We start from the raw sequence: 27,192 nt of genomic DNA, 5'->3' as shown, positions 1-27,192 counted from the left end.
AAATTTGTCATGTTCATGATAACAAGGTGTTGAGCTGGATGAACATAGCAGGCCAGCCAACAGCAGAAGAGCAGGAAAGCTGATATTTCAGGTCTGGACGCTGCTATCTCTGTCATGTTCATGTGGGGTTGCCTCATTATGATTGTATTTCAGATTTTATTTTGAAGTTTGTTTTATTGGCAATTTCGTTGGTCAGCCTTGGCTCCAATATAATACATGAACCTCACAATCAAGGTTTCGAGTCCCAGGAAGCAGTGTTGGTGGGTGCTGTCTTTGGTGAGATATTTAACTAAAGCCACATTTGCTCCCTTAGCGGATGTAAATGATTCCGTGGCACTTTTGAAGATTGCTCAATATGGAATTATTGAGCACTCTGCTGAGCATTTGGCTGGGCACTCAGATCCTGTGCAGAATAACTGGTGGAGGTATTTATTCACAGATCTTCAATCTCTCCCTACAAGCTCAAGTTCCCACCTGCTTCAAGGAGACTACCATCATCTCCATACCCAAGAAAACACATGCAGTGTGCCTTAATGACTCCCGCCTAATAGGTCTGACTTCGGTAATCATAAATTGCTTTGAGAGGCTGGTCATCAACTGCTGTCTCCGAACCTGCGTCTATCCCCTACAATTTGCCTACTGATATAACAGATCCACAGAAGATGCCATATTTGTAGCCCCACACTCATTCCTGAAATGTCAGAGCAAATCAGGCACCTACATCAGACTCCTGCTTGTTGACTACAACTCCACTTCAATGCTGTTGTCCCCTCCAGACTAATCTCAAAACTGCATGACCTTGGTCTTGGCTTTGCCCTCTGCAATTAGACCCTCAGCTTTTAGCCACATAGGTTGCAGTCTGTGAGGATAGGTAACTACACCTCCTCCACAATAATACTCAACACTGGAGCCCCCCAAGGATGCATCCTCAACCCCTACTGTACTCCCTGTACTCCTACGATTGTGTTGCCAAATTCCGAATGAACGCCGTCTGTAGTTTTGTGTTGACACCATGGTGGGACGGGTATCTAACAACGAGTCAAAATACAGTAGGGAGATAGAGGGCTTCGTGCACTGAAAACAATCTGTCAACATTGGCCAAACTTAAGAACAGATCATTGACTGCAAAAAGAAAGGAGGAGAACATTCCTCCTTCTACATCAACAGAACAGAGGTTGAGAGGGTGGAGAGCATTAAGTTCCTCGAAGTGACGATGACCGATGATCTGTCCCCGACTTCCCACGTCAGTGCTACATTCGAGAAGGCACAACAACGCCACCTCTTCGTCGGGCTACTCAGGAAATTTGGCGTGTCCATAAGGTCCCTTACCAATTTTTACAGATGCACCATTGAATGCATACTGTCCGGGTGAATGGCAACTGCTCTGCCAAAGGCCATACGAAACCATGAGGTCACCAAAATGTGAGGCTGGATGAACACAGCAGGCCAAGCAGCATCTCAGGAGCACAAAAGCTGACGTTTCGGGCCTAGACCCTTCATCAGAGATCTGTGATGAAGGGTCTAGGCCCGAAACGTCAGCTTTTGTGCTCCTGAGATGCTGCATGGCCTGCTGTGTTCATCCAGCCTCACATTTTGTTGTCTTGGATTCTCCAGCATCTGCAGTTCCCATTATCTCTGATACAATGAGGTGGTGTGCACAGTCCAGACCATCACGGACGCCAACCTTCCATCCATGGACTGTATTACATGGCTCATCAAAGCATCATTGAAGACCTGTTGCACCCTGGTAATGACCTTCTGTAACCTCTTCCGTCAGGCAGAAGATGCAAAACTCTAAACATAAACAAGCAGGTTAAGGAACAGCTTCTTTCTAGCTGTTATCAGACTTTTGAATAGATTCTAGCCTCAAATAATGTAACATGCAATGTAACCTGTGTGCCTGTAAGTCTGTCTTTTTGGTCTGTGCATCCTTTGCTGTGATCTGCTTGTACTGCTTATGGACAAAGCTTTTCACTGTATTTCGGTGCACACGACAATAAAATCAAACAATTAATTTTTGAAGTTGCGTCCAAGATTTTTTCTCTCCAGCATCACTTAAATCAGATTTTCTAGTCATCTTTCCTGGTTGTGAGACCACACTGCAAATTAGCTGTACGATGATTAGGTCCTTATTCCTCTGAATTCCTTGTTTGAGCTTCACTTCCTCTCTTGGCCTCAAATATGTTTCCAAGGATTCTCAGGCTTCCTGATTCTTTATTTTTATTTTTGAGTTACAGTGCACCCAGACTGCCAATGCACATTTATCTCCTAGCCCTGCTAATGCTTGAGGGAATTGATGAATACTATACAAAATGTCGCATATTATCTGTTAAATTTTCAGACTATTTTATTGTCACTGTGGGTAATCCATTAAAAAGCTGATTTGATTTTCAAATTGAAATGGCATATTCTGATTTTACAGTGGGATGGTTATTTAAAGGCTATCAATGCATAAGGTTTTGCTAACTTTTAATTATTCTTCAGCAACAGAAAATAAATGATCAGACAGCCTTACAGCTGAGTGATGTTTCAGAGGAGACAGAAGAGCCACAGTATTGTAACATCGGGCTTTTTGCAGAACAGGAAGGATATGAGGCTGACAGTGAAAGTAACTCAGAAGATTTTGCAGCCAAGGAGGAAGGTAAATTTGCTTCCATGTATTTTACTTATCACCCCTCCCATCTTGTCAACTCTGCTCAGATACAAAATTACCATGTAAATAAGTACAGTAGCCATTACATAAACAGTATTATAATATCATAGTTGCATTCCTGCAACTATCTCCTTCTCAAAATCCACAAACCTGACTGCCCTGGTCAACCCATTGTCTCTGCCTGTCCTGCCCCACCGAACTCATCTCTGCTTACCTTGACCCCTGGAACAGGAACTCCCCACCTCTGTTCGGGACACTACCCATGCTGCCCTCCACCTCCAAGACTTTCAGTTCCCTGGTCCCCAAAACCTCGTCTTCACCATGAACATCCAGTCCCTGTACACTTGTATCTCCCAAGCAGATGACCTAAAAGCCATCTGCTGCTTCCTTTTCCGCAGGTCCAACCAGTCCCACATGCTGACCCCCTCATCTGCTTAACGGAACCTGTCCTCCTCTATCTCTCTCTCTCTTCTCCCCTCGCACCCACCACCACCACCACCACCCCCCACCACCCCCACCCCACCCCCACCCCACCCCAGCCCTGTCACCTCCTTTAATTCCTGCCACTTCCTACAAACTAAAGGGGTGGCTGTAGGTGCCTGTATGGGTTCAAGCAATGCCTGCCTCTTTGTAGGATACGTGCAAAAGTGTCTCTTTCACTGCTGCACTAGCACTATCCCCCAACTCTTAACCTCCACTGTATAGATGACTGTACCAGCACGGTCTCATGCTCCCTTGAGGAGCTTGAACAGTTCATCAACTTTACCAACGCCTTTCACCCCAACCTCAATTTCACCTGGACCATGTCCGAGATCTCTCTCCCTTTCCTGGACACCTCCGTCCCCATATCCTGTAACCGTCTCAGCACCGATGCCTACTTCAAACCCACCGACTCCCATGGCTACCTTGACTACATATCCTCTCATCCAACCTCCTGCCAAGGGCTGCAACTTCGCCCCTTCATTGATCAAAACTGCCCTAAACCGCATCTCTTGCATTTCGTGTATTTCTGGCTTAAAAACCCTCTTGCCCCAACACAAATAAAGAGAGACCTCATGGCCGTTTCATATCACCTGACCAATCTCTGCATCCGGCCTCATCCTCTGTCACTTTTGCCACCTACTATCCAAACCCACGACCAAAGCGATATTTCCCTCCCCACCCCATCTGCCTTTCATAGGGACCGCTCACTCCATGACTCCCTCGTTCACTCCACTCTTCCCAATTACCCCACCACACCCGACACCTTTTCTTGCCAGCGCAGGGGATGTTACATGTGCCCCTACATCTCCCCCCCCCCCCCCCCCCTCACCTCCATTCGAGGCCCAAGACAAAATTTCCATAACCGACAAGAGGTTCACTTGTACATTCTCCAATCTGGTCTACTACATCTGTTTCTCCCACTGTGGCCTCCTCTGCATCAGAGAGACTAGATGTAGACTTGGTGATGGATCTACGTAGCGCCTGTGCTACATGCGCTATAATCAATAACACCTTCCAGTTGCCAAGCATTTTAACTCCACCCCCTTCACCCCCACCTCTCACTCCTTTGGTGACCTGTTCATGTTGGGCTGCCTCCAGTGCCACAATGACGCCACATGTAGACTGGAGGAACAAGCCCTCACATTCCGCCTTGGGAATCCAAAGCCTGATGGCTTAAACATAGAATTCACGAGTTTTAAAACAAAAACCTCCCCCCAACCACCACCACCAGCCTCATCGCATGCCCAACCCCTCTCCTCATCCCTGCTTCCTTGACCTGACGTTATCTGTCCATCATCTTCCCCACCTATCAGCCCCACCCTTCCCACTGACCAATCCCCACTGCCCCTAGTTGCATTCACCTATTGCCATCCCACCTACCTTACCCAGCCCCACCCCTCCTCCCTCCCTTTATTTCCCAGCTCCTTGCTCCCTACCCCATCTCCCTCCCTTTATTTCCCAGCTCCTTGCTCCCTACCCACTTGCCTGTCCTGATGAAAGTTTAGACCCGAAACGCCAACCTTCCTGCTCCTCTGCTGCTTGACCTGTGTTTCTCCAGCTTTACACTATATTGACATTGTACAATGACTTGTTCCATGCCATTGTAGTATATTACTTCTGCTTCTCAAGAATTTTTTTACAAGTTTGCTTTGTTTTAACTCCTGCTTGGCTGTAATGTGTCCTACTTTTCCAACCAACTAATTGATGCAACAGCTTTCAACACTCTTGATTTGAAGATGTACATTTTGAATATCATCATGACATGAACCTTGACTGACATGAATGTTACATATAACTAGAGACTTATTTGTTGCTTTGATTTCTCTTGTGATTTGTTTTCTACATATATATTATACCATGCTTTTGATTTATTTGATGTTACTTTGTTTGCGTTCTTCTCATTATATTACTTATGCTGGGTCAGCGTTATTTATTGTGTGATGAAATGTTCCATCATTTACACAGAGGAAGCATGGTTTGCAGAAGTTTTGAATTGTATGAATATCTTTTATTGTGTACCATGTTATGTTGAAGTCTACAGCCCCTTGTTATTGTCTCCATCAATGCTTACATGTTCAACCACCTGATGATTTCTAGTGTGGTGAATGAAAGAACCAGCGGGATGGTGGCACACAATTCCCATCGTTTATTAGTGTTCAACTAGGCCATGTCTGGGCTTACACTCAACCTTTTAATAGGCAATCCTTTAATAGATAACTTCCAAGGGGGATGATCGAATGAGAAGCCTTGTCCAAATCATGTACATGGAAACGAAACATCAATGATGTCCCGTAAGCGTGATTGTGGAAGAGCGCTTTTTTAAAATAGTGTGCGCATGTGTAATTTATTCAATGATGCTGTAGAAATGAGTAAAAGCTCAATATGTCTCTTACCTCCATCATGTGTACAAACAGTTTATTAACAGCTTTTTCAATGCTTAGAGCTATTTCAGGATTGAGTGTGATAAGTTCATTCCCTGGTCTGCTTGGAGAAGAAATTCTCATTTTCTGTGGTTTACAGCTTCCTCAGATTTTTGTTCACAGCACCCTTAGTTTTATGTACATAGAATCCTCGTTCATTAATAGGGATATAGAGTACAAGAGCAAAGATGTGATGTCAAATTATCTAAGAGATTTTTTTACCCCTCAGCTGGAGTATTGTGTACAGTTCTGGATGCCACACTATAGAAAGTAGATAAACATACTGGAGAGAGTGCAGGAGTGGTTTGCAAGGATATTCCAGTTGAGGATAGATTGAAGAAATTGAGACTGGTTTCTTTGAAGATGAGAAGGCTAAGAGGATATCTGTTAGAGGCTTTCAAAGTTAAGGATGTGTGGAATACAGTAGATGGGGAAAAACTGTTCCCATGTTCTTGTTCCTTCCACACAAGAGTCTGTAGATTTAAAGTGATCTGCAAAAGAAGTAAAGGTGGTGAGGAAAAACTTTACCCACTCAGTGACTTGTTGGGGAGATGGAATATATTGCTTGGAAGTTTGGAGACAGCATTCAAGACAGCATTAGATAATTATTTGGATAAAAGTAACATGCAAGAGTATGGGGAAATAACAGGGGATTGGCACTAGATAAGGGATGGCACAGGCACAGTGGATTAAATAGCCTCCTCCTTTATTATACCCCTTCTGTGATTCTATTTCTGAACTGTGTTTGTAATTCATCTTCTTTCAGTGCAAATTTATTATTCCTTAGGTAAGGACACCAAAAATGTACATGGATCTTGTGGTGCTTCTTACTAATGCCTGTACAGGTGTAACAAGACTGATTCATTTATATATTCCCCTTACAATAAATATGAATGTTCCATTTGTCTTCCTAATTATCTGCTGTTAACATGAGTGGTTCCCCTATCATGTAACACATTCACTTTTTGTAACTAATCCAGTAGTGTGACCATAGAGTAGAAGTCCATTGAGTGAAGTAGATTGTGTATGTCTGAGTGTGTGTGAGAGAGAGAGAGAGAAGTTTTCAGAAATTAGAAGTTCATGGATGAAAAGAGGTCAATTCATGTCTTTAAGCAGTGCATTGAAAGAGATTGTATTGATTCAAGTGGGAGCTGCAACTTTTTAGTTGATTACTGATACTTAAAAAGCATTTGCTTTAAGGAGAAATCAAAAAATTTACATTGTAAAGAGAGAGGAGAATGTGTAATTGAAGAGATCAGGGACCAGTAGTCTGAAAGAGAGGGAGAGGAGGGTAATAAAAAATTTGCATTTGCTGAATGCATATCATGACCTAGGATACCTTAGAGCTTCATGGATAATTTCTCCACAGCAAGATCCACAAACAACAAGGAGATCAATTTTAGCTGGTTTGGCTATTGAATAACTTCTGCCCTGGGAAATTTCTGTGCACCACAAACAGTGCTGTTGGATCTTCCAAGCTCAGGCCTTGTTGAAGGGGTGAATCAGGTCCCCTCTCTTTAACCTCCTCAATTGGCTGCAACAAAAATTTAATGACATTTTTACAATGCAGCTAAATCTCCCTCCCCATGAAAATGCAGTTAACTAGTTTGACGTAAAATAAGAAGCCAATTGCAAAGGTGTCAGAACAATTTTAATAGTTGCTAACTCTGATTAAAGATAATGGACTTGACATAACTTATACCAGTGTTTGTATGTTTAATAAGAGGATGGTGTCCAGAGTAAAAATAAACAACATAAACGAATATAACAAAGTGTGGAGCTGGATGAACACAGCAGGCCAAGCAGCATCTCAGGAGCACAGACCCTTTATCTGAGAGGTGGATGGGGAGAGGGTTCTGAAATAAATAGGGAGCGGGGGGGAGGCGGACCGAAGATGGAGAGAAAAGAAGATAGGTGGAGAGTAGAGTATAGGTGGGGAGGTAGGGAGGGGATAGGTCAGTCCAGGGAAGATGGACAGGTCAAGGAGGTGGGATGAGGTTAGTAGGTACGAAATGGAGGTGCGGCTTGAGGTGGGAGGAAGGGATGGGTGAGAGGAAGAACAGGTTAGGGAGGCAGAGACAGGTTGGGCTGGTTTTGGGATGCATTTTTGGGAGGGGATGAGCTGGGCTGGTTGTGTGATGCAGTGGGGGGAGGGGACGAACTGGGCTGGTTGTGGGATGCGGTGGGGCAAGGGGAGATTTTGAAGCTGGTGAAGTCCACATTGATACCATTGGGCTGCAGGGTTCCCAAGCGGAATATGAGTTGCTGTTCCTGCAACCTTCGGGTGGCGTCATTGTGGCACTGCAGGAGGCCCATGATGGACATGTCATCTGAAGAATGGGAGGGGGGAGTTGAAATGGTTCGCGACTGGGAGGTGCAGTTGTTTATTGCGAACCGAGCGCAGGTGTTCTGCAGAGCAGTCCCCAAGCCACCGCTTGGTTTCCCCAATGTAGAGGAAGCCACATCGGGTACAATGGATACAGTATACCACATTGGCAAATAGGCAGGTGAACCTCTGCTTAATATGGAAAGTCATCTTGGGGCCTGGGACGGGGGTGAGGGAGGAGGTGTGGGGGCAAGTGTAGCACTTCCTGCGGTTGCAGGGGAAGGTGCCGAGTGTGGTGGGCTTAGAGGGCAGTGTGGAGCGAACAAGGGAGTCACGGAGAGAGTGGTCTCTCTGGAAAGCAGACAAGGGTGGGGATGGAAAAATATCTTGGGTGGTGGGGTCGGATTGTAGATGGCGGAAGTGTCAGAGGATGATGCGTTGTATGTGGAGATTGGTGGGGTGGTGTGTGAGAACGAGGGGGATCCTCTTTGGGCGGTTGTGGCGGGGGCGGGGTGTGAGGGATGTGTTGCGGGAAATGCGGGAGAACACAGTCAAGGGCGTTCTCGACCACTGCGGGGGGAAAGTTGTGGTCCTTGAAGAACTTGGACATCTGGGATGTGCGGGAGTGGAATGCCTCATCATGGGAGCAGATGCAGCGGAGGTGGAGGAATTGGGAATAGGGGATGGAATTTTTGCAGGAGGGTGGGTGGGTGGGTGGAGGTATATTCTAGGTAGCTGTGGGAGTTGGTGGGCTTGAAATGGACATCAGTAACTAGCTGGTTGCCTGAGATGGAGACTGAGAGGTCCAGGAAGGTGAGGGATGTGTTGGAGATGTCCCCAGTGAACTTGAGGTTGGGGTGGAAGGTGTTGGTGAAGTGGATGAACTGTTCGAGCTCCTCTGGGGAGCAAGAGGCGATGCCGATACAGTCATCAATGTAACGGAGGAAGAGGTGGGGTTTGGGGCCTGTGTAGGTGCGGAAGAGCGACTGTTCCACGTAACGTACAAAGAGACGGACATAGCTGGGGCCTTGGGAACCCTGCAGCCCAATGGTATCAATGTGGACCTCAGCTTCAAAATCTCCCCTTCCCCCACTGCATCCCACAACCAGCCCAGTACGCCTCCCCTCCCCTCCCCCCCCCCCCCACCACCACTGCACCTCACAACCAGCCCAGCTCATCCCCTCCCCCCACTGCATCCCAAAACCAGCCCAGCCTGTCTCTGCCTCCTTAACCTGTTCTTCGTCTCACCCATCCCTTCCTCCCATCTCAAGCCGCACCTCCATTTCCTACCTACTAACCTCATCCCACCTCCCTTGACCTGTCCGTCTTCCCTGGACTGACCTATCCCCTCCCTACCTCCCTACCTATACTCTCCTCTCCACCTATCATCTTTTCCCTCCATCTTCGGTCCGCCTCTCCCTATTTATTTCAGAACCCTCTCCCCATCCCCCTCTCTGATAAAGGTTCTAGGCCCGAAACGTCAGCTTTTGTGCTGTTGAGATGCTGCTTGGCCTGCTGTGTTCATCCAGCTCCACACTTTGTTATCTTGGATTCTCCAGCATCTGCAGTTCCCATTATCTCTAACATGAACGAATATGCAGTTTAAAGTCCTTAGTGTGTCCTTGAGGTGTCAGGTTTTAACCTGTGACCACAGTTGGTTAATGGTTTCCTGGATCAACCTCAGTCATGAATCATAGAATCGTACAGTACCGAAACGGGCTTTTTGGCCCGCCATGTTTATGCTGACCAACAAACACCAAACTGCACTAATCCCATTTACCTATAGTTGGTCCATAGCTTACTGTGCCCTGGCATTTTAAGTACTCATCATCTTATATGTTCCAAGTGTGTCTGCCTCCACTACCCCCTCAGGCAGTACAGTCCATATTTTTAACAACCCTCTGGGTGAACAAGTTCTTTCTCAGATCTCCTCTCAAGCACTTGCTCCTCACCTTAAATGTACGCCTTCTGGTCTTAGTCATATCTGTTAACAGGAAAGGATTCTCTCAATCTGTACCTCATAATTTTGTAAACCTCAATCATATCTGCCGTGCTACAAGGAAAACAAACCCAACCTATCCAGTCAGCCCTCAAAACTGACTTTTCATCCCAGAAAACATCTGGTGAATCATCTGTGCGCCCTCTCTGGTAGTGTGCTGACCAGAACTGCACACTGTATACCTCTGCGGCCTCGCTCCTATATTCTGTGCCTTCATTGCTACACTTCCCTGTGCTGACCCCTTCAGAGATCTGTGGAATTGTATTCTAAGGTCCCCTCATTCCTCAGTACTTACTAGGGATCTACCATTCATTGCCTATGTCCTTCCCATATTTCAAAATGCATTGCGCTTTATCAAGACTAAATTGTATTTTCCATTGCTGCATAGAGTTACCAACTGATCAATATCCGATTGTTACCTGACCCCATTCTCTTCACTATCAACAGCACCGGCAATTTTTGTGCCATCTGCAAACTTAATTACATAATTACATGGGAGATAATGAGGTGTAGAGCTGGATGAACACAGCAGGCCAAGTAGCATCAGAGGAGCAGGAAAGCTGACATTTCGGGCCTAGACCCTTACTAGTGCTATATAATTATGCCTTCAGCATTCACATTCATAGAATAATTGTATAGAAATAATGACCAGCAAGGACAGACTTCCAGTTTTATAAAAGCAACCCTACATCATCACTCTTTGCTTCCTATTGCAAGCCAATTTTGGATCCAATTGGCTAACTTGCTTTGGAACCAGCATTTTACCCCTTTGGACCAGCCTTGTCAAAGGCCATATTGAAGCCCATTTAAACCATATCACTGTACTATCATCATCTATGTATTTAGTCACTGTTTCAAAATACTCAAATAGACTGGATCTCCTTGTAACAAATCTATTTTATTCACTGATGTGCAAATGAGCATTTTTTTTGAAGGCAGTACTTGTGGAAGAGAAATTGATATTTTAATTTACAATGGAATTACAGGGCTGACTCAAAATGCAGTGGACTATCATGAGTGCTACAGATGTTTGTTGTTAATGAAAGCAACAATAGCAACTAAAGTACAAGGAGGTAAAAGACTGGATAAATTATCAATGTCCCAAATTCTTCACTAAAATTGGAATTGGAAAACAAGAGTTGCCTTGCAAAGGGAGAGAAGAACGAATGAATGACATAGGATTTTTCTTATTCAGTCATGGGATGCAGACGTCGCTGGCTGGGCCAGCATTTATTGCCAATCTCTCATTGCCCCTTGAGAAGGTGGTGATCTTCTTGAATGGTTACAGAAACTTCAGTCAGTGGCTTGGAGAGGATGATGGTGTTCCCATGTAAACTGAATACATTTTTAAAGAGCAAGATTGATTCATTGTTTATACAAAATAATGATTAGTTTAGCTATCCTAATGTTTCTCTTTGTGTAGAATTGGATATCAGATATTTGTGTGTGAATTCAGGCAATAAATTGCTAAATCGCGAGTCTTAGCAAAAATGAGATCAGACTGGTAGTGGACAAAAAGGGATTTAGTTTAATATTTCTCGAGCATTTTTCCTAGCCTTGAGCCATATAATATGTACTTTGGTATTTTGACAGTAACTAGGTCAATCATGTTTATGCTGATTCTATTACATCATATGCTCCCTATATAATATGTGATGAGAAATGTAAACATGTACAAAATGTTCTTGACATTGACATAAAATAGTCTTAACTATTGCAGCTCTACCTTTGTATTTCTCCACTTTCTTTTTGCCCTTAAAATTTTGACAGGCATACTTGCCAACTTTAACATTTTAAATGCTCCAACATATACATTTTAAGCATCAATATAGCAAACTGAGCATGGAGAATAAGAGGGTTAATATCATAAAACCATAAGCCGTAGGAAGAGAGTAAGGTCATTTGGTCCATTGAATCTGCTCCGCTATTCGATCATGTTTGATGTATTTCCAAACCCCATCTCTTGTCTTCTAGTAACACTTGATCTCATACCAATCAAGAACCTATTTCTGTCTTAAATACACTTAATGACTTAGCCTCCACAGATTAGCCACCCTCTGGCTCAAGAAATTCCTCCTGTTCTCAATTCTAAAGGGTCATTCCTTCAGTCTGAATCTCTGCCCTCAGGTCCTAGTCTCCTACTGGTGGAAACATGATCTTCACATCCACTTTATCCAGGCAGCCCCATACTCTAAGTTATAAATATTTCCCCCCTTGTCCTTCTAAACTTCACTGAGTAGTAACTTTAACAGGGTCGATGTTGCTATGGAGAGCCGAACAGATACAAAATGAGTTTTTAATTGAATTTTGAGTTATCAGCATGGAACTGGCTGCAAGGCTTTGGAGATTGAAAGTGTGTTAGACAGTTGGAGGGACCGACTGGCTTGTGAGCAAATGCTTTGCAGCTGCATCTAATAAAATAACAGTTTTGAAAGGAAAAGAGAAGGAACTGGTAGAAGGGAACACACTACTTCAAGAAGAGAAAGATTTTGCTACGAAAAGTAAACCAATTTTTAGAAATAAATTGTAGCAACTATATTTTCATATACATGTGTTTGCAGCTAGTAATCGCTGGCACAGTTGACAACTGGAAGATAGAAATGTGCAATGATTACTTTAATACCAATCTACAAAACCCCTCCCAAATGAATTGTTAAAATATAGCTGGTAATATTTGCTATAACAAGGTGTAGACCTGGATGAACACAGCAGGCTAGGCAGCATCAGAGGAGCAAGAAATCTGATATTTCGGGTCCGGACCCTTCTTCAGAAATGGCTTCTTGGAATTTTAATTACAATTAAACACTGAACAAAACTTGCAGATTGCTATACACTTTAAGCTAGTCAATGATAAGAATTTCAAGCAAAAGAAAGGTAGCACATACCCTCTAAAATGTTCTTAGATTGACACAATATAGTCTGAAAACCTCCCAAAATAGTTTTTACAGCTCCCTGAAACAAAATAAAATAGTGAAATGAGACTAGAAGAAAAATGAACATAGGCAATGTTACATCAAACATAGATAACAGAAATCTCTGATACTTCAAAGCTGGAACAGCTCAAATCCCACTTCCCATTTCTGAAGAAGGGCCCTGACCTGAAACGTCAGCTTTCCTGCTCCTCTGATGCTGCTTGGCCTGCTTGTTCATCCAGCTCTACACCTTGTTATCTCAGATTCTCCAGCATCGGCAGTTCCTATTATCTCTGGTAATATTTGCAATTTATTTTGAGTTGTCAGTTTGATATAAGTAATTTTAACTGTTCATGTATTGCTCTTATTGGGGTTTAGGCAAATCTATTTTCCTCATCTACTTCAAGTCATAATGAGATTTGTGTACTGTCCTTTTGTTCTAACTTTATCAGTAATCCCAAATGTATGCTGGAGAAAAATACAATTTACAACTGCTTTCTTTCCTCCCTGGTATAGATGTGAGACAAGAGCACTTGCCTTTAGTTAAGTCATCGGGTTATCTCTCCAGTATTGCTGAGAGTACTACACAGAGAGAATTGATGTATCCTGAGATCTGTATGTTAGAACTCACCCTACTGTCTGTCGGCAATCCCAGCCTTGAAGTCCTAATCCACGTCTTCAGAAGTCTGCTCAAGATTGTACAACACAGTGAAAAAAATGCTACATCTGTTTATCAGCAGGTAAGACATAAACAAAAGCAATCTGTTAATGCAAAAAGCGCAGTTTATATACTACTTAATTTTTCAAAAAAATCATTTATGCTGAAAATGTTAAAATATTCCATTTTAAGCAGTTTAAATTTGGAAAAAAAATCCACTGAAAATGTTTTTCCATGTAAAAACATTTGATAAGTTAAATGACAGTGTTTGATTAAACAGGGATTGACTGATTGTAGTTTGAGTTCATTATTCAGCTTTCCCGTGAACTAGAATTGCAATTGCTTCCTGTGCCGTTTCAGATTCTGGTTTAGAACTTAAATTCTTCATGATTACATAGAATTTACAGCACACTGAGGCCATTCAGCTCACCTGTCTGTGCCAGCCTTTATATTCTGTGCAAATCTCCTCCCAGCTGACTTTGTTGCCCGATTGGCATATTTTTCCGTCACTTTTCAGATATTTAAAGAAATATTGACAGATTTGGGGTGAATAATTTAGGCTGGGACAGGTTCAGGTTCGAGCACTCTCTTCGTGTATTCTACTTAAAACTTTTTTTATTGTGGGAGTATTTTTCTGTCTGGGAAGAGGAAAGTATTTATTTTGTAAAAGCAGACAGCTGCAGCTAGCAGGTAGGGCCTACTAACTGTGCAGAAACTCACTTGAATTATGTCATGGTTTGTAGGATATCCATCTTTCAGTACTTTATGTAAGATTTCTATCTTCTGAAGTCTTCATTGTGAATCCATTTCCGCTGTAAGAGTGGAGTTTGAGCTGTTCATCTTTGAAGTATCAGAGGTTTTTGTTATTTATATTTGATGTAATATTGTCTGTCATTTTTCTTCTAGTCTCATTTCAATATTTTATTTTGTTTCAGGGAGCTGTAAAAACTATTTTGGGAGGTTTTCAGACTATACTGTGTCAATCTAAGAACATTTTAGAGGGTATGTGCTACCTTTTGCTTGAAATTCTCATCATCATTGACTAGCTTAAAGTGTATAGCAATCTGCAAGTTTTGTTCAGTGTTTAATTGTAATTGTGATTAAAATTCCAAGATTCTGAAATGGTTTACTTTTGTTTATGCAGAGTGCCAGGGAGAGCTCATGGAATTGTTGGTGACTCTGATCACCTCCAGGTTATCAGCAGAAGAGTTGACACTCTTTCTGAGACTGTTTTTAGAGAAAACCCCTCCAACTGTGAGTGGACTGTCTGCATTATTTTCAGTAGATGCTTTTCAAAACGGAATACAGCACCTTCAAGTGTAGATGGCAAAGTAGAGGTTTAGTTTGCCAACAGCAATTCAATTATACGGGGCAGTTCTAGGAGAAATTGACATGCATGGAATTGTATTCAGAGTGATAGAAAAAGTAACTATAAAATACATGAAAAGTGCAAATTTTCAAAGTGCAAAAACTTCTGTGGTTTGAAGGAGAAGTCAATGTAACTGTTGACACTGTTTAGGGGCTTCAGAAGAGGTCATAGGATCACAGTGCAGTAAGAAGCCATTCTGCCCATTGGGTCTGCACCAACACTCTGAAGAGCATCCCATGAAGAATAATCCCTCCCCTATCCCTACATTTACCATGGCTAATCCATCTAGCCTACATATCCCAGGACATCACAGGGCAATTTAGCATGGCCAGTCCACCTAACCTGCATGTCTTTGGGCTGTGGGAGGAAACCAGACCATCTGGTAAAGGCCATGCAGACATGGGGAGAATGTGCAAACTCCACCCAGACAGACTAGAATTGAACTCTGGGCCCTGGCACTGAGGCAGCAGGGCTAACTGCTGAGCCACTATGCTCATTTAATATAGCAAAAACACCCCTGTGTGATTCAGAGGCATAAAGATAAAATGGCCACTAAGCCTTAGGAGGAAGAGTGATCAAAGATGTGTTACATGTTATATGTGTGACAAATATGATTTGCAGTTCAGTTGCTTTATGCTGTCGGACTTCTCTTGGTACTCTTTCTTTTAACCTACTTTTTTCATCAACCTGTTCAGAGATGTTATTACACAACTCTGCAGGTGGGACTTGTACCAGGCGTCTTGGTTCAAGGGTAGGAACACCGCGACAGCGACACATGAGGACCCTGTCTTGGTTTTACAATTTGCAATTCTTTAATTTTGTGTAGATACAAATTGGCCATTTGGTAATTGAGTGTTTGATCAGCATGGTGAGCCTAGCTTCAGGAAGTTAGGAAGATAGCTCATTCAGATCTTTTTCACTAAGTTAGGCCATATCAAACTCTGATCATTTTGGGCTGTTGCAACTGTTCATGGTATGAAATCACAGACCTGTTGAAGCATCCTGATTGCTTTAATTTTCCAGGGTGTTAAAAAGCAATTAGGGATTCAAGTTAGTGAACTTATTACCCAGTTTATTTGAAACAGGTGATAGTACTCAAATTGAACAAAAGAGATCCCTATTTTCTCGAGTTGTCGTAAATCTCTGAACAGGTTGGTTAGAAAAATGGTTTAATAAAAATAGGGCAAGTACATTTGGGAATGTATTAGGTCACAATCCCAAAGCAGCTCCCTGGTCTTTTCCCAGAACCCCTACCCATTAACCAAGACACACAATTCTGTCCAATCAAAGCAAAAATCCTTATTTTGGAGGCCCTGCTGCTACACAGTGGCCGTGTCCTTATCCTTACTGGACTGAGTGGTTTGGGTTGAAGTCCCACCTGCTCCAGAGGTGTGTAATAACATCTATGAAAACAGGTTGATTAGAGAAATAGGTTAAATTTTTAAAAATCCCTTTTTGAAGAAAGTAAAATGCTACATTGGAAAAGCGTGGAAGCTGACTGGTGATATACAGCCTTGTACCAAAATGTCTTCTGTACTTCAGCCAGTAACTATATTCTAATATCCAACATCTGAATGAAGATGAAACAATTATTTAGCAAATATTCATTTGAAGTCAATGCATCAATTTTTGCTGATGTTTAAAAGAAAGGGAAGAAAAGAATTGAAGTTGGGTGGCACCAGGAAGAATGAAGATCAACAAGATAAAACAGTATTCTGTACAATCAGTTAACATTTGTTCTGCACCTTATTACACCATCATATATTGTGGCCTCTCTTTATTAGGCTTTTCAAAGATTCTAGAGTAACTCATATTCCATTAAATAGATGAACATTTTGGAGCACTATTTTCAACAGAATGCAGAAAATACAATGAATTATCCGGATTTGCAATTGAATACTTTTAAAAGTATTGTGTTTTTTTTATATTTCAGAAGATACTACTTAGTGGGATTCTGAGAATAGCGGAAGCAAATGTTGATATGCTCCCAATGCATTACCTTACCTTCCCAACAGAATTCAGCACAGTTATTTTCAGTACCATTCCAGCCATGCAGAAAACCAATTCTACTGCCAGCAGCAAGAACTCCAGCCTTCTAAGGCGAGTGAAATTTCCACAGAGCAAGGGAAATACAGAATTTGAAGGGTATACCCACCGATTGTCATCACCTTGGCATGTGGCTCCACTCCATTTGCCACTTGTTGGTCAGAACTGTTGGCCAAATATGTCAGATGGCTTTAGTGTCTCTCTGTGGTTAAAAGTGGAAGTCACCAATGCAGCGGACAAGTCACTTGAGAAAGATAGGAAACAAAGACGATATCAGCTAACTACATTCAGAGAGAGTAGTTTTGATGGCACGGGTAAGAATGGAATTCAATTTTCACTTTTTTGTAAATTTATAAATGAATAAACAACTTGTTTTGTATGTCCTGCATTATAACAATTACATTGTAAATATACTTAATGGACTGAAAAACATGATGTCGTGAAAGAGCCTTTCCAAACATAGGTTCTTTCTTTTTTGTTGTATTCTTGTATTGTGGGAAAAATGCTTGTGCAACTTTTCAGTAACATACTTAAGCAAAATTCCAGAAAATTGTATCGTTTTTCTGCCTGAAATGAAAGACAAAAGACATGACATTAGCGTCCTCTCACGGTGACAGCGGCTATTTGTTGTGGCATAACTACATATATTCTTGGCTTGGGTACCAGTTAAGGCCTTAATCTAGTATTTGCATAGTCATAAAGATGTACAACGTGGAAACAGACCCTTCCGTCCAACTTGTCCATGCGTACCAGATGTCCTAAATTTAATCTAGTTCCATTTACTAGCATTTAGCTCATAATTCCCTGTAAACCCTTCCTATTCATATACTCATGCACATGCCTTTTAAATGTTACAAGTGTACCAGCCTCCACAATTTCCTCTGGCAACTCACTCAGCTTGCCCTTATGTCCCTTTTAAATCTTTCCCCTCTCAACTTAAACTTTTGCCCTCCTAGTTTTGATCTCCCATACCCTGGGGAAAAGACCTTGACGATTCACCCTATCTGTGCTCCTCTGACTTTATAAACTTCCTTCATGTCACCACTCAAACTGCATCTCAGGGAAATTAGCCCAAACCTATTCAGCCTTTTCCCTTAGCTCAAACCCTCCAATCCTGGCAACATCCTAATAAATCTTTTCTGAACCCTTCCAAGTTTCACAGCATCCTTCCTATAGCAGGGATACCAGAATTGAACTCAATACTCCAAAAATGGCTTAACCAATGTCCTGTACAGCCATAACATGACATCCCAACTCCTATACTCAATGCACTGACCAGTAAAGGCAAACGCATCAAACGTCGCCTTCACTATCCTGTCTACCTGAGAAAGCATTTTCAAGAAACTATGAACCTGCACTCCAAGGTCTCTTTGTTCGGCAATGCTCCCCAGGATCTTACCATTAAGTGTATAAGTTTCTGCCCTGATTTGCCTTACCAAAATGCAGAATCTCACATTTTATCTAAATTAAATTCCATCTGCCACCCCTTGGCCCATCTGATCAAGGGCCCTTTGTACTCAGAGGTAAACTTCAAGGCTGTCCACTACACCACCAATTTTCGTGTCATCTGCAAACTTACTAACATACCTCCTTTATTCTTATCTAAATCACTTTGCTAAATGTGACCACAATAAATCAGATCAAATCAAAAAGCGGCGGACGCTGCACTGAACCCTGTGGCACACTGCTGGTCTCGGGCCTCCAGTCCATAAAGCAACACTCCGCCACCACCCTTTGACTCCTATTTTTGAGCTAGTTCCATTGCCAGATGGCTAGTTGTCCATGTATTCAATATGATCTGACCTCATTAACCAGTCTGCCACTCTGAACCTTGTCATATATCTCACTGAAGTCCATCCAGGCCACGTTCACTGCTCTGCCTTCTTCAATCCTCATCTTCACTTTTTCAAATGACTTCCCCCACGTAAAGCTATGTTGACCATCCCTAATCAGCTCTTGCCTTTCCAAATACATGTACATCCTGTCCCTCAGAATCTCTACCAACAACTTGCCCACTACTGATGTTAGGCTCACTGGTCTATAGTTCCCAGGCTTTTACTTACCACCTTAAATAGTGGCACCATATTAGCCAACCTCCAGTCTTCCCGCACCTCACCAGTGGCTGTTGATGATACAGATACCTCAGCAAAGGTCCCAGAAGGCACTTCCCTAGCTTCCGACAAAGTTCTAGGGCACACCTGATCAGGTGATGGAGATTTATCCACCGTCTTGCATTTTAAAACATGCAGCACTTCCTCCTCTAATATAGACACTTCTCAAGATATTGCTACTTATTTCCCCAAATTCTCTGGCTTCCATATCTTTCTGTGCAGTAAACATTGATGCCAAACACTCATTTAGTATTTCACCCATCTCTTGCGATTCCACACATAGGCAGCCTCTGATCTTTAAGGGACCCTATTCTCTTCCTAAATTACTCTTTTTAATCCTTAACGTATTTGTAGAAACCCTTTGGATTGTCCTTAACCCTATTTGCTAAATCTATCTCATGTACCCTTTTTTGCCATCCTGATTTCCCTCTAAAGTATACGTCTACTATCAGTGGCCAGTAGCGTTCCATAGGGATCTGTTCTGGGACCTCTTCTCTTTGTAATCTATATAAATGACTTGGTTGAGGAAGTGGAAGTGTGGGTTAGTAAGTTTGCTGATGACAAAGGTTGGTGGAGTTGTGGACAGCGTGGAGGACTGTTGTAGGTTGCAATGGGACGTTGACAGAATGCAGAGCTGGGCAAAGAAGTGGCAGATGGAATTCAACCTGGAAAATTGTGAAGTGATTCATTTTGAAAGGTTGAATTTGAATGCAGAATACAGGGTTAATAACAGGATTCTTGGCAGTGTGGGGAACAGAGGGATCTTGGGGTCCACATCCATAGATCCCTCAAAGTTGCCACCCATGCTGATAGGGTTGTTAAGAAGAGATATGGTATGTTAGCTTTCATTGGTAGGGGAATTAAGTTTAAGAGCCATGAGGATATTCTGCAGCTCTGTGAAACTCCTGGTTAGACCACACTTGGAATATTGTGTTTGGCTCTGTTTGCCTCATTTTAGGAAAGATGTGGAAGCTTTAGAGAGGGTACAGAGGAGATTTATCAGGATACTGCCTGAACTGGAGGGCAGGCCTTACGAGGAAGGGTTGAGAGAGCTAGGCTTTTGTCATTGGTGTGAAGAAGGATGAGGTTTACTAGATGTTGAGAGGCATAGATCCAGATGTTGAGAGGCAGATATCCAGAGACTTTTTCCCGGGGTGGAAATGGCTATCATGAGGGGGCATAATTTTAAGGTGATTGGAGGAAGGTATAGGGGACATATGAGGTAGGTTCTTTACACAGTGGTGTGTGCATGGAATGCAATGCCAGCGGTGGTGGTAGAGTTATATACATTAAGGACATTTAAGCAATTGCACAGGCATGCCGGTGATAGTGAAATGAATAGTATGCCAGTTAGTTTGGTCTTAGAGTAGGATAATAGGTCAGCACAACATTGTGGGCCAAAGGCCTGTTCTGTGCTGTACTGTTCTATGCTCTTTATTGCCCTTGTAATCTTCTGTGGATTTATTAATTCAGCTTTTGAACTTTCCTGCCTAATAACATCAAAATTGGTCTTTCTTCAATTTAGAACTTTAGCTTTTAGATTAGGTCTATCCCTTTCCATAACTATTTTAAAACTAATAGAATTATGATCACTGGCCCCAAAGTGCTCCCTCCCTGACAACTTAGTTATTTGCCCTGCCTTATTTCCCAAGAGAAGGTCAAATTTTGTTCTTCCTGTCGTAGGTACAGCACATACTGAACGAGAACATATTTTTGTACGCACTTAACAAATTCCTCTCAATCCAAGCCCTTTTACACTATGGTAGTCCCAGTCTATGTATGGAATGTTAAAATCCCCTACAATTACCAACCTATTATTCTTAAAGATAACTGAGATCTCCTTACCAATTTGCTTCTCAATTTCCTGTGGACCACTGGGTTGTCTATAGTGCAATCCCATTAAGGTGAGCATCTGTTTCTTATTTCTCAGTTCCACCCAAATAACTTCACCGGACATACTCTCTGGAATGTCCTCCCATTTCCGCTGTAATGATATCCGTAGCCAAAAATACCACTCACCCCTCCTCTCGTGCCCCTCTCTCTATCATTCCTATAACATTTATGCCCTGGAACATTAAGCTGCCAGTCCTGTCTTGAGCCATGTCTCTGTGATAGCTATGATATCCCAGCCCCATGTTCCCTACCATGCCCTGAGTTCATCTGCCTTACCTGTCGGGCCCCTCGTATTGAAATAAATGCAATTTAATTGATCAATCCTACCTTTATTCTCTGCTTTGTTCCTGCCTGCCTTGACTGTTCGACTACTTCTTTCCCAACTGTATCAGCCTCAAATTTCTTTTCACTATCTCTCTGCCCTCCAACCCCCATATAGCTCTAGCAAATCTCTCCACTAGTGTATTAGTCTCCTTCCAACTAAAGTGTAATCTGGCCTTCGTGTGCAGGTCACTTTTACATAAGAGATTGCAATGACCCAAAAATTCGACTCCTTCTCCCCTGCACCAGCTCCTCAGCCATGCATTCATCTGCTCCATCCTCCTATTCTTACAGTCATTAGCACGTGGCACCGGGAGGTTACTTTTTTAACCTCCTGCCTATTTTCCAATGTTTGCACCTCAGAATTTTGTTCTTTTCTCTTCCTACGTCATTGTTTCCAATGTGTGCAACGACCTGCTGGTCCCTTTGCTGTTTGAGAATCGTCTGCCCCCTCTGTGATATCCTTAACCCTGACATCAGAGAGACAACATACTATCATGATGTATCATTGTTGGCTGCAGAAACGTCAGTTTGTGCCTCTGACTAAAGAGTCACCCATCACAATCGATCACGTAGAACCTGAAATACCCCTCACTACAATAGTGCCAGTCTTGGTATCAGAAACTTGGCTGGGAATGCTGCATTCCCCTGGGAGTACATCGTCCCATACACTTGCCAAAACAGCGTACTTTCTTGAGGTGGGACAGCCACAGTAGACTTTTGCACTACCTCCTTAACACTCCAACTTTTCTTTTAGAGGTAACCCATCTACCCGACTGTATTAGTGATAATGGGAACTGATTTCTCCATCTTCGGTCCGCCTCCCCCTCTCCCTATTTATTCCAGTTCCCTCTCCCCATTCTCCTCTCTGATGAAGGGTCTAGGCCCAAAACGTCAGCTTTTGTGCTCCTGAGATGCTGCTTGGCCTGCTGTGTTCATCCAGCTCCACACTTTGTTACCCGACTGTTTTTCTCCCTTCCTGAAACTGCCATCCATCACACTTACTGACTCCTGTAAATTCCTCATTGCCTCTAACCGCCACTCCAACCTACCTATGTGTTCCAATGGGATTTGCAATTAAACACGCTTCCTGCAGACATGATCATCGGTAACATTGAAATTCTCCCTGCCAGATGTGGGAGATTAGGAAGAACACATCACTGTATTAAAGACCATCTTCAGACCCAGACAATAGCACATTCTTGCTGCTGTAAGTACAGTACTGTAGGATAACTTGGTTCCTGTGTTGTTTATTTAAAAAAAGTTAAGTCCAGAGACATCGCAGTAAAACATGTAGGCAAAAAACCTCACCCTACTCACAATTGTAGATTTTCAAAAAAAAAATTTTAAGGTGAGAGCTTGTTCCCTTGCTGTGAGCAGTTCTCCAGAGGTCTCTCCAAGGTTAGATTTGAATTTCACTTTATTTTTCTGAGATCAAACTCCTATGTCCAGAAATACTTCGTAACTGAACGGCACAGGCAGTCAGCTGTGAAAGTTTGCTGCCTGGTCAGTCAACTGTGCAGGTTTACTATTCCTTTTTTCACTTGCAATGTGGCACCTCTCTCTCTTCCTCCCTTTTTAATGTACCATTGTTTTCGGTTTTTCTTCCAAAGTTTCAAAACTGTACAACAGCTTAAAACAGTAATTATGGCTCCAAAAATTTTTTAAAAAAAGCTCCAATAATAGAAAAAAACCTCATAAAAGGAGAGGCTCTTACAGCCACAGTTTTGTCCTGTCCTCCATCTTGGATTAGCCAGAAGCCTTTATATCTTGGAAGGCTTTTCCACATGTGCCATCATCAAGCTTAAAGAGAGACGCTTGCTTGCTTTGCTTCTATAAACATATAATATCGTAATAGAGATAGTAGGAACTGCCGATGCTGGAGAATCTGAGATAACACTGTGTGAAGCTGCATGAGCACAGCAGGCTAAGCTTGACATTTTGGGTCGAGACCCTTCTTCAGATTTTTTCTGAAGAAGGGTCTCGACTCGAAACGTCAAACTTTCCTGCTCCTCCTGATGCTGCTTGGCCTGCTGTGTTCGTCCAGCTTCACACTGTTATCTCTTATATAACATCGTAAGCTGTCATCTTCCTTTCAGTGTAAAAAGACTGATGAAAATTTATCTCCCTCTTGAAAACCTGTTGTTCCTCTTGACTGACTATTTCAGCTGGCTCCTACTATGTTTCAATTTTATGATGTTTAATTGATAAAGCGAAGATGGTCAGTATAAACCAGATTGGAATACGTTGATGGAATATTTTAGGATAAAGCTCGAATTATTGGATGACAATATTGTAATAAGTGTTTTAAAGCATTTTTTGTATATTTATCCTGGTGCAGATAAACAGTAAATTCTCTAACCCTGCATTTCCATCTGAGTTGGAACTTTGGGGTCTTGAGGTTTATGTTTCCACCCAGAACCTGGTTCTGAAGCCCCAGTAGTCTGAATTGCTGTACCCAGAGGGATAAAGACTTTGGACTGCATAGGATTTTCAGTTTGGATTGAGTCAACTGATGTGACAAGGCATGTTTTGGTCTTATGTGGAGAGTATCTGATTTTGTTCACTTTTTTGGGTTTTGCGAGTAGGTTTTCACCTCGGGTTGTGACTGAGGAGTTGCGGCTTCGATGCAGTTGGTGATTGATCGGGTTTGTCGGTGTTTAGCTCATATGGTCAGTGTCAGGCTCTTGCAGTTGGTGTTCTCGGCTCGGAAAGGCCCATTTTCGAAGCTTTTCACTCAGATTCCTCCTTTGGTGAGATGAGAGCTTGCAGTTATACTGGCTGTGCATCCTGTTATCTCTGCAGCAAGTCTATAGCTTCTATTGTGTTCTTGATGTTGTGTTCTGAGGTTAATTAGCTTTCCGATGATGTGTGTGTGTGTGTGTGTGTGTGTGTGTGTGAGAGAGAGAATGGATTTTGATTGAGGTTGAATGTCCGGTATCTCTGTAGGCCCGCTACTGTCTGTGCTGTGTAGCTGGGGTGTAAAAGCTGTCTCGGACTAGAGTCCATTGGCTTTGGTTGATTGCTGTTTAGAGAGGAGGTGTACATTGGGATTCTAGGCTGAACAATAGCCCCAGACAGCAATCTCTGTTCCCAGGCTTCCTCGTTGTGTTGTGTATTTCTTGCAGACTCTGTCTAGCTGTACCTTTCCTTTTAAAAAGTTTTGAAAGGGTTCAACCCAAAACCCCCAGGATTTTGTCCATATGTTCTACTATTGGGGATTTTTGCTCCATCTTGCATGGTAGCATTTGTAGAGCGAACCCCTCATGAGTTTGCCAGTGTATACAATGTGTATGTGGGGAATGAATCAGTATTTATAGAGTGTCTCCAGTGAGTGTGGCGTGCTATTTCAAGAAAGATACTGAAATAGTTCCTGGTGATCAAAGAGATTTGCTGGGAAGTTCATCCTCCTTTTACAGAATGTCACAGGGAGGATGCAGTCCTTACTGCTCACTCACTGAGAATGCTCAGGATTTAAGATGACCTTGGGGACTGTGACAGTATTTGCAGAGTCCAGCGTATGATTCAAATGGGTCCGGGGGACCTTGTCATTATTTACTTGGGGTCCCTGGTAGTGTATCACTACTCTTACAGGGATTGTCCAAGGAGACTGCCAGGATTCACACGGTGTCCCTGGGGAGTGGATCAGTATTCATAAGGAATCACTACAACGTTCTTGTAGATTCCAGGCAGAGAACATTAATGAGTGACCTTATAGAGGTTTATAAAATCATGAAGGGTATAGGTAAGGTAGGCATCCTTTCCTCAGAGGGGAGGGTGTAAATTTCAAGACGGAGAGACCACTTTGAGAGATGGTGAGAGGAGGAAAATTTTAATAAGATGAGTGACTTTTTAACATAGTTTGTGTGGAGGATGAATTTCCAGAGGAAGTGGTGGATGTGAGTTTAATTACAGTGTTTAAAAGACTTTTGGATAAGTACGTGAGTAATAAATGTTTGGAGGGACATTGGGCCAAGTGCAGGAAAGTAGGAATGGTTTAGTTTGGGTTTATAGTTGACATGGACTGGTTGGACCGAAGGGTCTGTTTCCATGCTGTAAGCCTGTATAACATATTTGAGGATGTGGGTCAAAGCATTTCTGTTACAGGCTTAAAGAAAGAAATACAAAAATTTCTTTCTTGAGCTCAGCATACCCTAAAGTATTTTGCTGCCAATGGAGTACTTTTGAAATGTATTTATTGTTTTATGGTAGGAGACATGGCAACTAATTTGTGCACAATAAAGGTGCACAAATGGCAATATGATGATAGCTGGATAATTGTTTTAGTGATCTTGATTGAGGGATATATATTTTCCTGGGAAGTAGGGAGAAATTCTCTGCTCTTCAAAGAAAATGTAATGAAGCGTTTGGAATCTACTGAGAGCATGTAAAGGGCCTCAGGTTGGGGCTTCATCCTAAATGGTACCACTGGCAATGCTGTACTTAATTTGTACTGCTTTGAAGTGTCAGCCTCAGAATTCATGTCTTGTTTCTATCTCACTGTTCATTTGAGTGCGTCTCCCAGCTAGGAACTTGGTGTCAATGATTCTGTTCTGCAGTATCTGCTGCTACTCAGTTTCATCCGAGATCAACATCAAAGTGTTAGAGGAATTCATAGGCCTAGCTTGCTTTCAGATAGTAACTGCCCTTATTACTTTATTCCATTACATCTGAACATAAAGGAAAGCTGCAGTAGTTTTCAGAAGCTCTGATGACCACATGCTGTTCATGCTTGTCTGGTGCACATTCATGACAGGAAAGATGCAAAGAAATAATTTTGTTTTATTTTTTCAGATTATGAGAAAACAGCTGCCTTAGATAGTGACATCATTCCAAATTGTGGTGATAAATTGGTTGAAGATGGGTGCCTCCATGTGATTTCATTAGGGTCTAAAGTAATAATGCTGCAAGTTTGGGCTGATTTGAACACAAGTGGCTTTATATTCAGGTAGAGTACTGATTTGAAGAAAATGTAATACAGGACACCTGTTTCTGTTATTAATACAGGTGAAAGAAACCTGCTATTTTTATAAAAACATTTCAACTCACTTTTCAATGCCCATTGCTGAAGTAATTAAAATATTTGTAGAATTAGATAACTGAATTAAACTATTGTAAAATGCTTGGAGATATTCACCTTTATAAACCTCCACAATAGATTACAAAATCCATATTCCAACGCACAAAGTTAAAATTAGCATCAACCGTTTTAAATTCATCTTTATTTTCTTGCTGACCATATGAACTGAATTCTTGATGAAATGTGACAATTTCTCTTTCATTGTGGTGAAAAGCGGAATTCATTTATTATTTTGTTCATGAAGAACACAAGATACAACCTGACACTCTACATTGTACTGAGGGAGTGCTGCACTGATGGGGCACCATCTTTTGAATCAGATGTTACATCAAGTCAACCCATTCAGTCAGATATGAAAAATCCCACAGCACTATTTCAAAAGAGAAGAAGTGGTGTCCTGGCAGTAATTATTTCCTAGTCCGAATGATTATTTATTGGCTCATTTTATCATTATTTTTTGTGAAAGTTTGCTGTTTAAAAATTGGCTACCATGTTTCCAACATAACAATGACTACATTTCCTAAACATTTAATTAGTTGTAAATTGCTTTGCAAATACCTTAAGATGTGAAAAGCTCTATCAATGTACTATTTCTTTAAACTGTACATTGCAATTTCTCAATTACTTGCTTTCTTCCTGTAGAATTTGCATTGATCCAAACGATGACTTGAAAGCAGGCCTGCTGGCACAAGCTGAGTCACAAGAAAACATTCTAACTCCAGGAAAGTGGCAGCACTTGGCGTTAACCTATGTCCAACAGTCGGAAAATAAGAAGTGTATTCATGGCAAGCTTTCACTTTGGATGTCTGGACAAAGGTATGTACATCTGGTTCTCCGTTTGTAGCTTATCAAATAATTATGAACTTAATTTGATCACTACTTTGATCTTCTAAAATTAAAAAAATTCTTTTGAGATGTGGA

The 27,192-nt window shown here is 42.1% G+C and overlaps 1 protein-coding gene across 2 annotated transcripts in view; it reads left to right on the top strand.

Annotated features, from left to right (window-relative positions):
- Window positions 1–27,192, top strand: part of lyst (lysosomal trafficking regulator) — a 298,945-nt gene that overhangs the window by 134,780 nt on the left and 136,973 nt on the right. For both annotated transcript variants that reach the window (XM_059645552.1, XM_048530826.2), the window contains exons 8-14: window positions 2,485–2,641; window positions 13,310–13,533; window positions 14,387–14,453; window positions 14,596–14,705; window positions 16,754–17,180; window positions 25,986–26,139; window positions 26,914–27,087. In XM_059645552.1, the coding sequence (XP_059501535.1) occupies window positions 2,485–2,641; window positions 13,310–13,533; window positions 14,387–14,453; window positions 14,596–14,705; window positions 16,754–17,180; window positions 25,986–26,139; window positions 26,914–27,087 (1,313 nt within the window). The remainder of the gene's footprint in view (window positions 1–2,484; window positions 2,642–13,309; window positions 13,534–14,386; window positions 14,454–14,595; window positions 14,706–16,753; window positions 17,181–25,985; window positions 26,140–26,913; window positions 27,088–27,192) is intronic.

Source organism: Stegostoma tigrinum, chromosome 4 (assembly GCF_030684315.1).
Source record: "Stegostoma tigrinum isolate sSteTig4 chromosome 4, sSteTig4.hap1, whole genome shotgun sequence".
In the NCBI taxonomy this organism is placed as follows: Eukaryota; Metazoa; Chordata; class Chondrichthyes; order Orectolobiformes; family Stegostomatidae; genus Stegostoma; species Stegostoma tigrinum.
The sequence above is the reverse complement of the archived record's forward strand: the minus strand, read 5'-3'. Positions and strand labels throughout refer to the sequence as shown.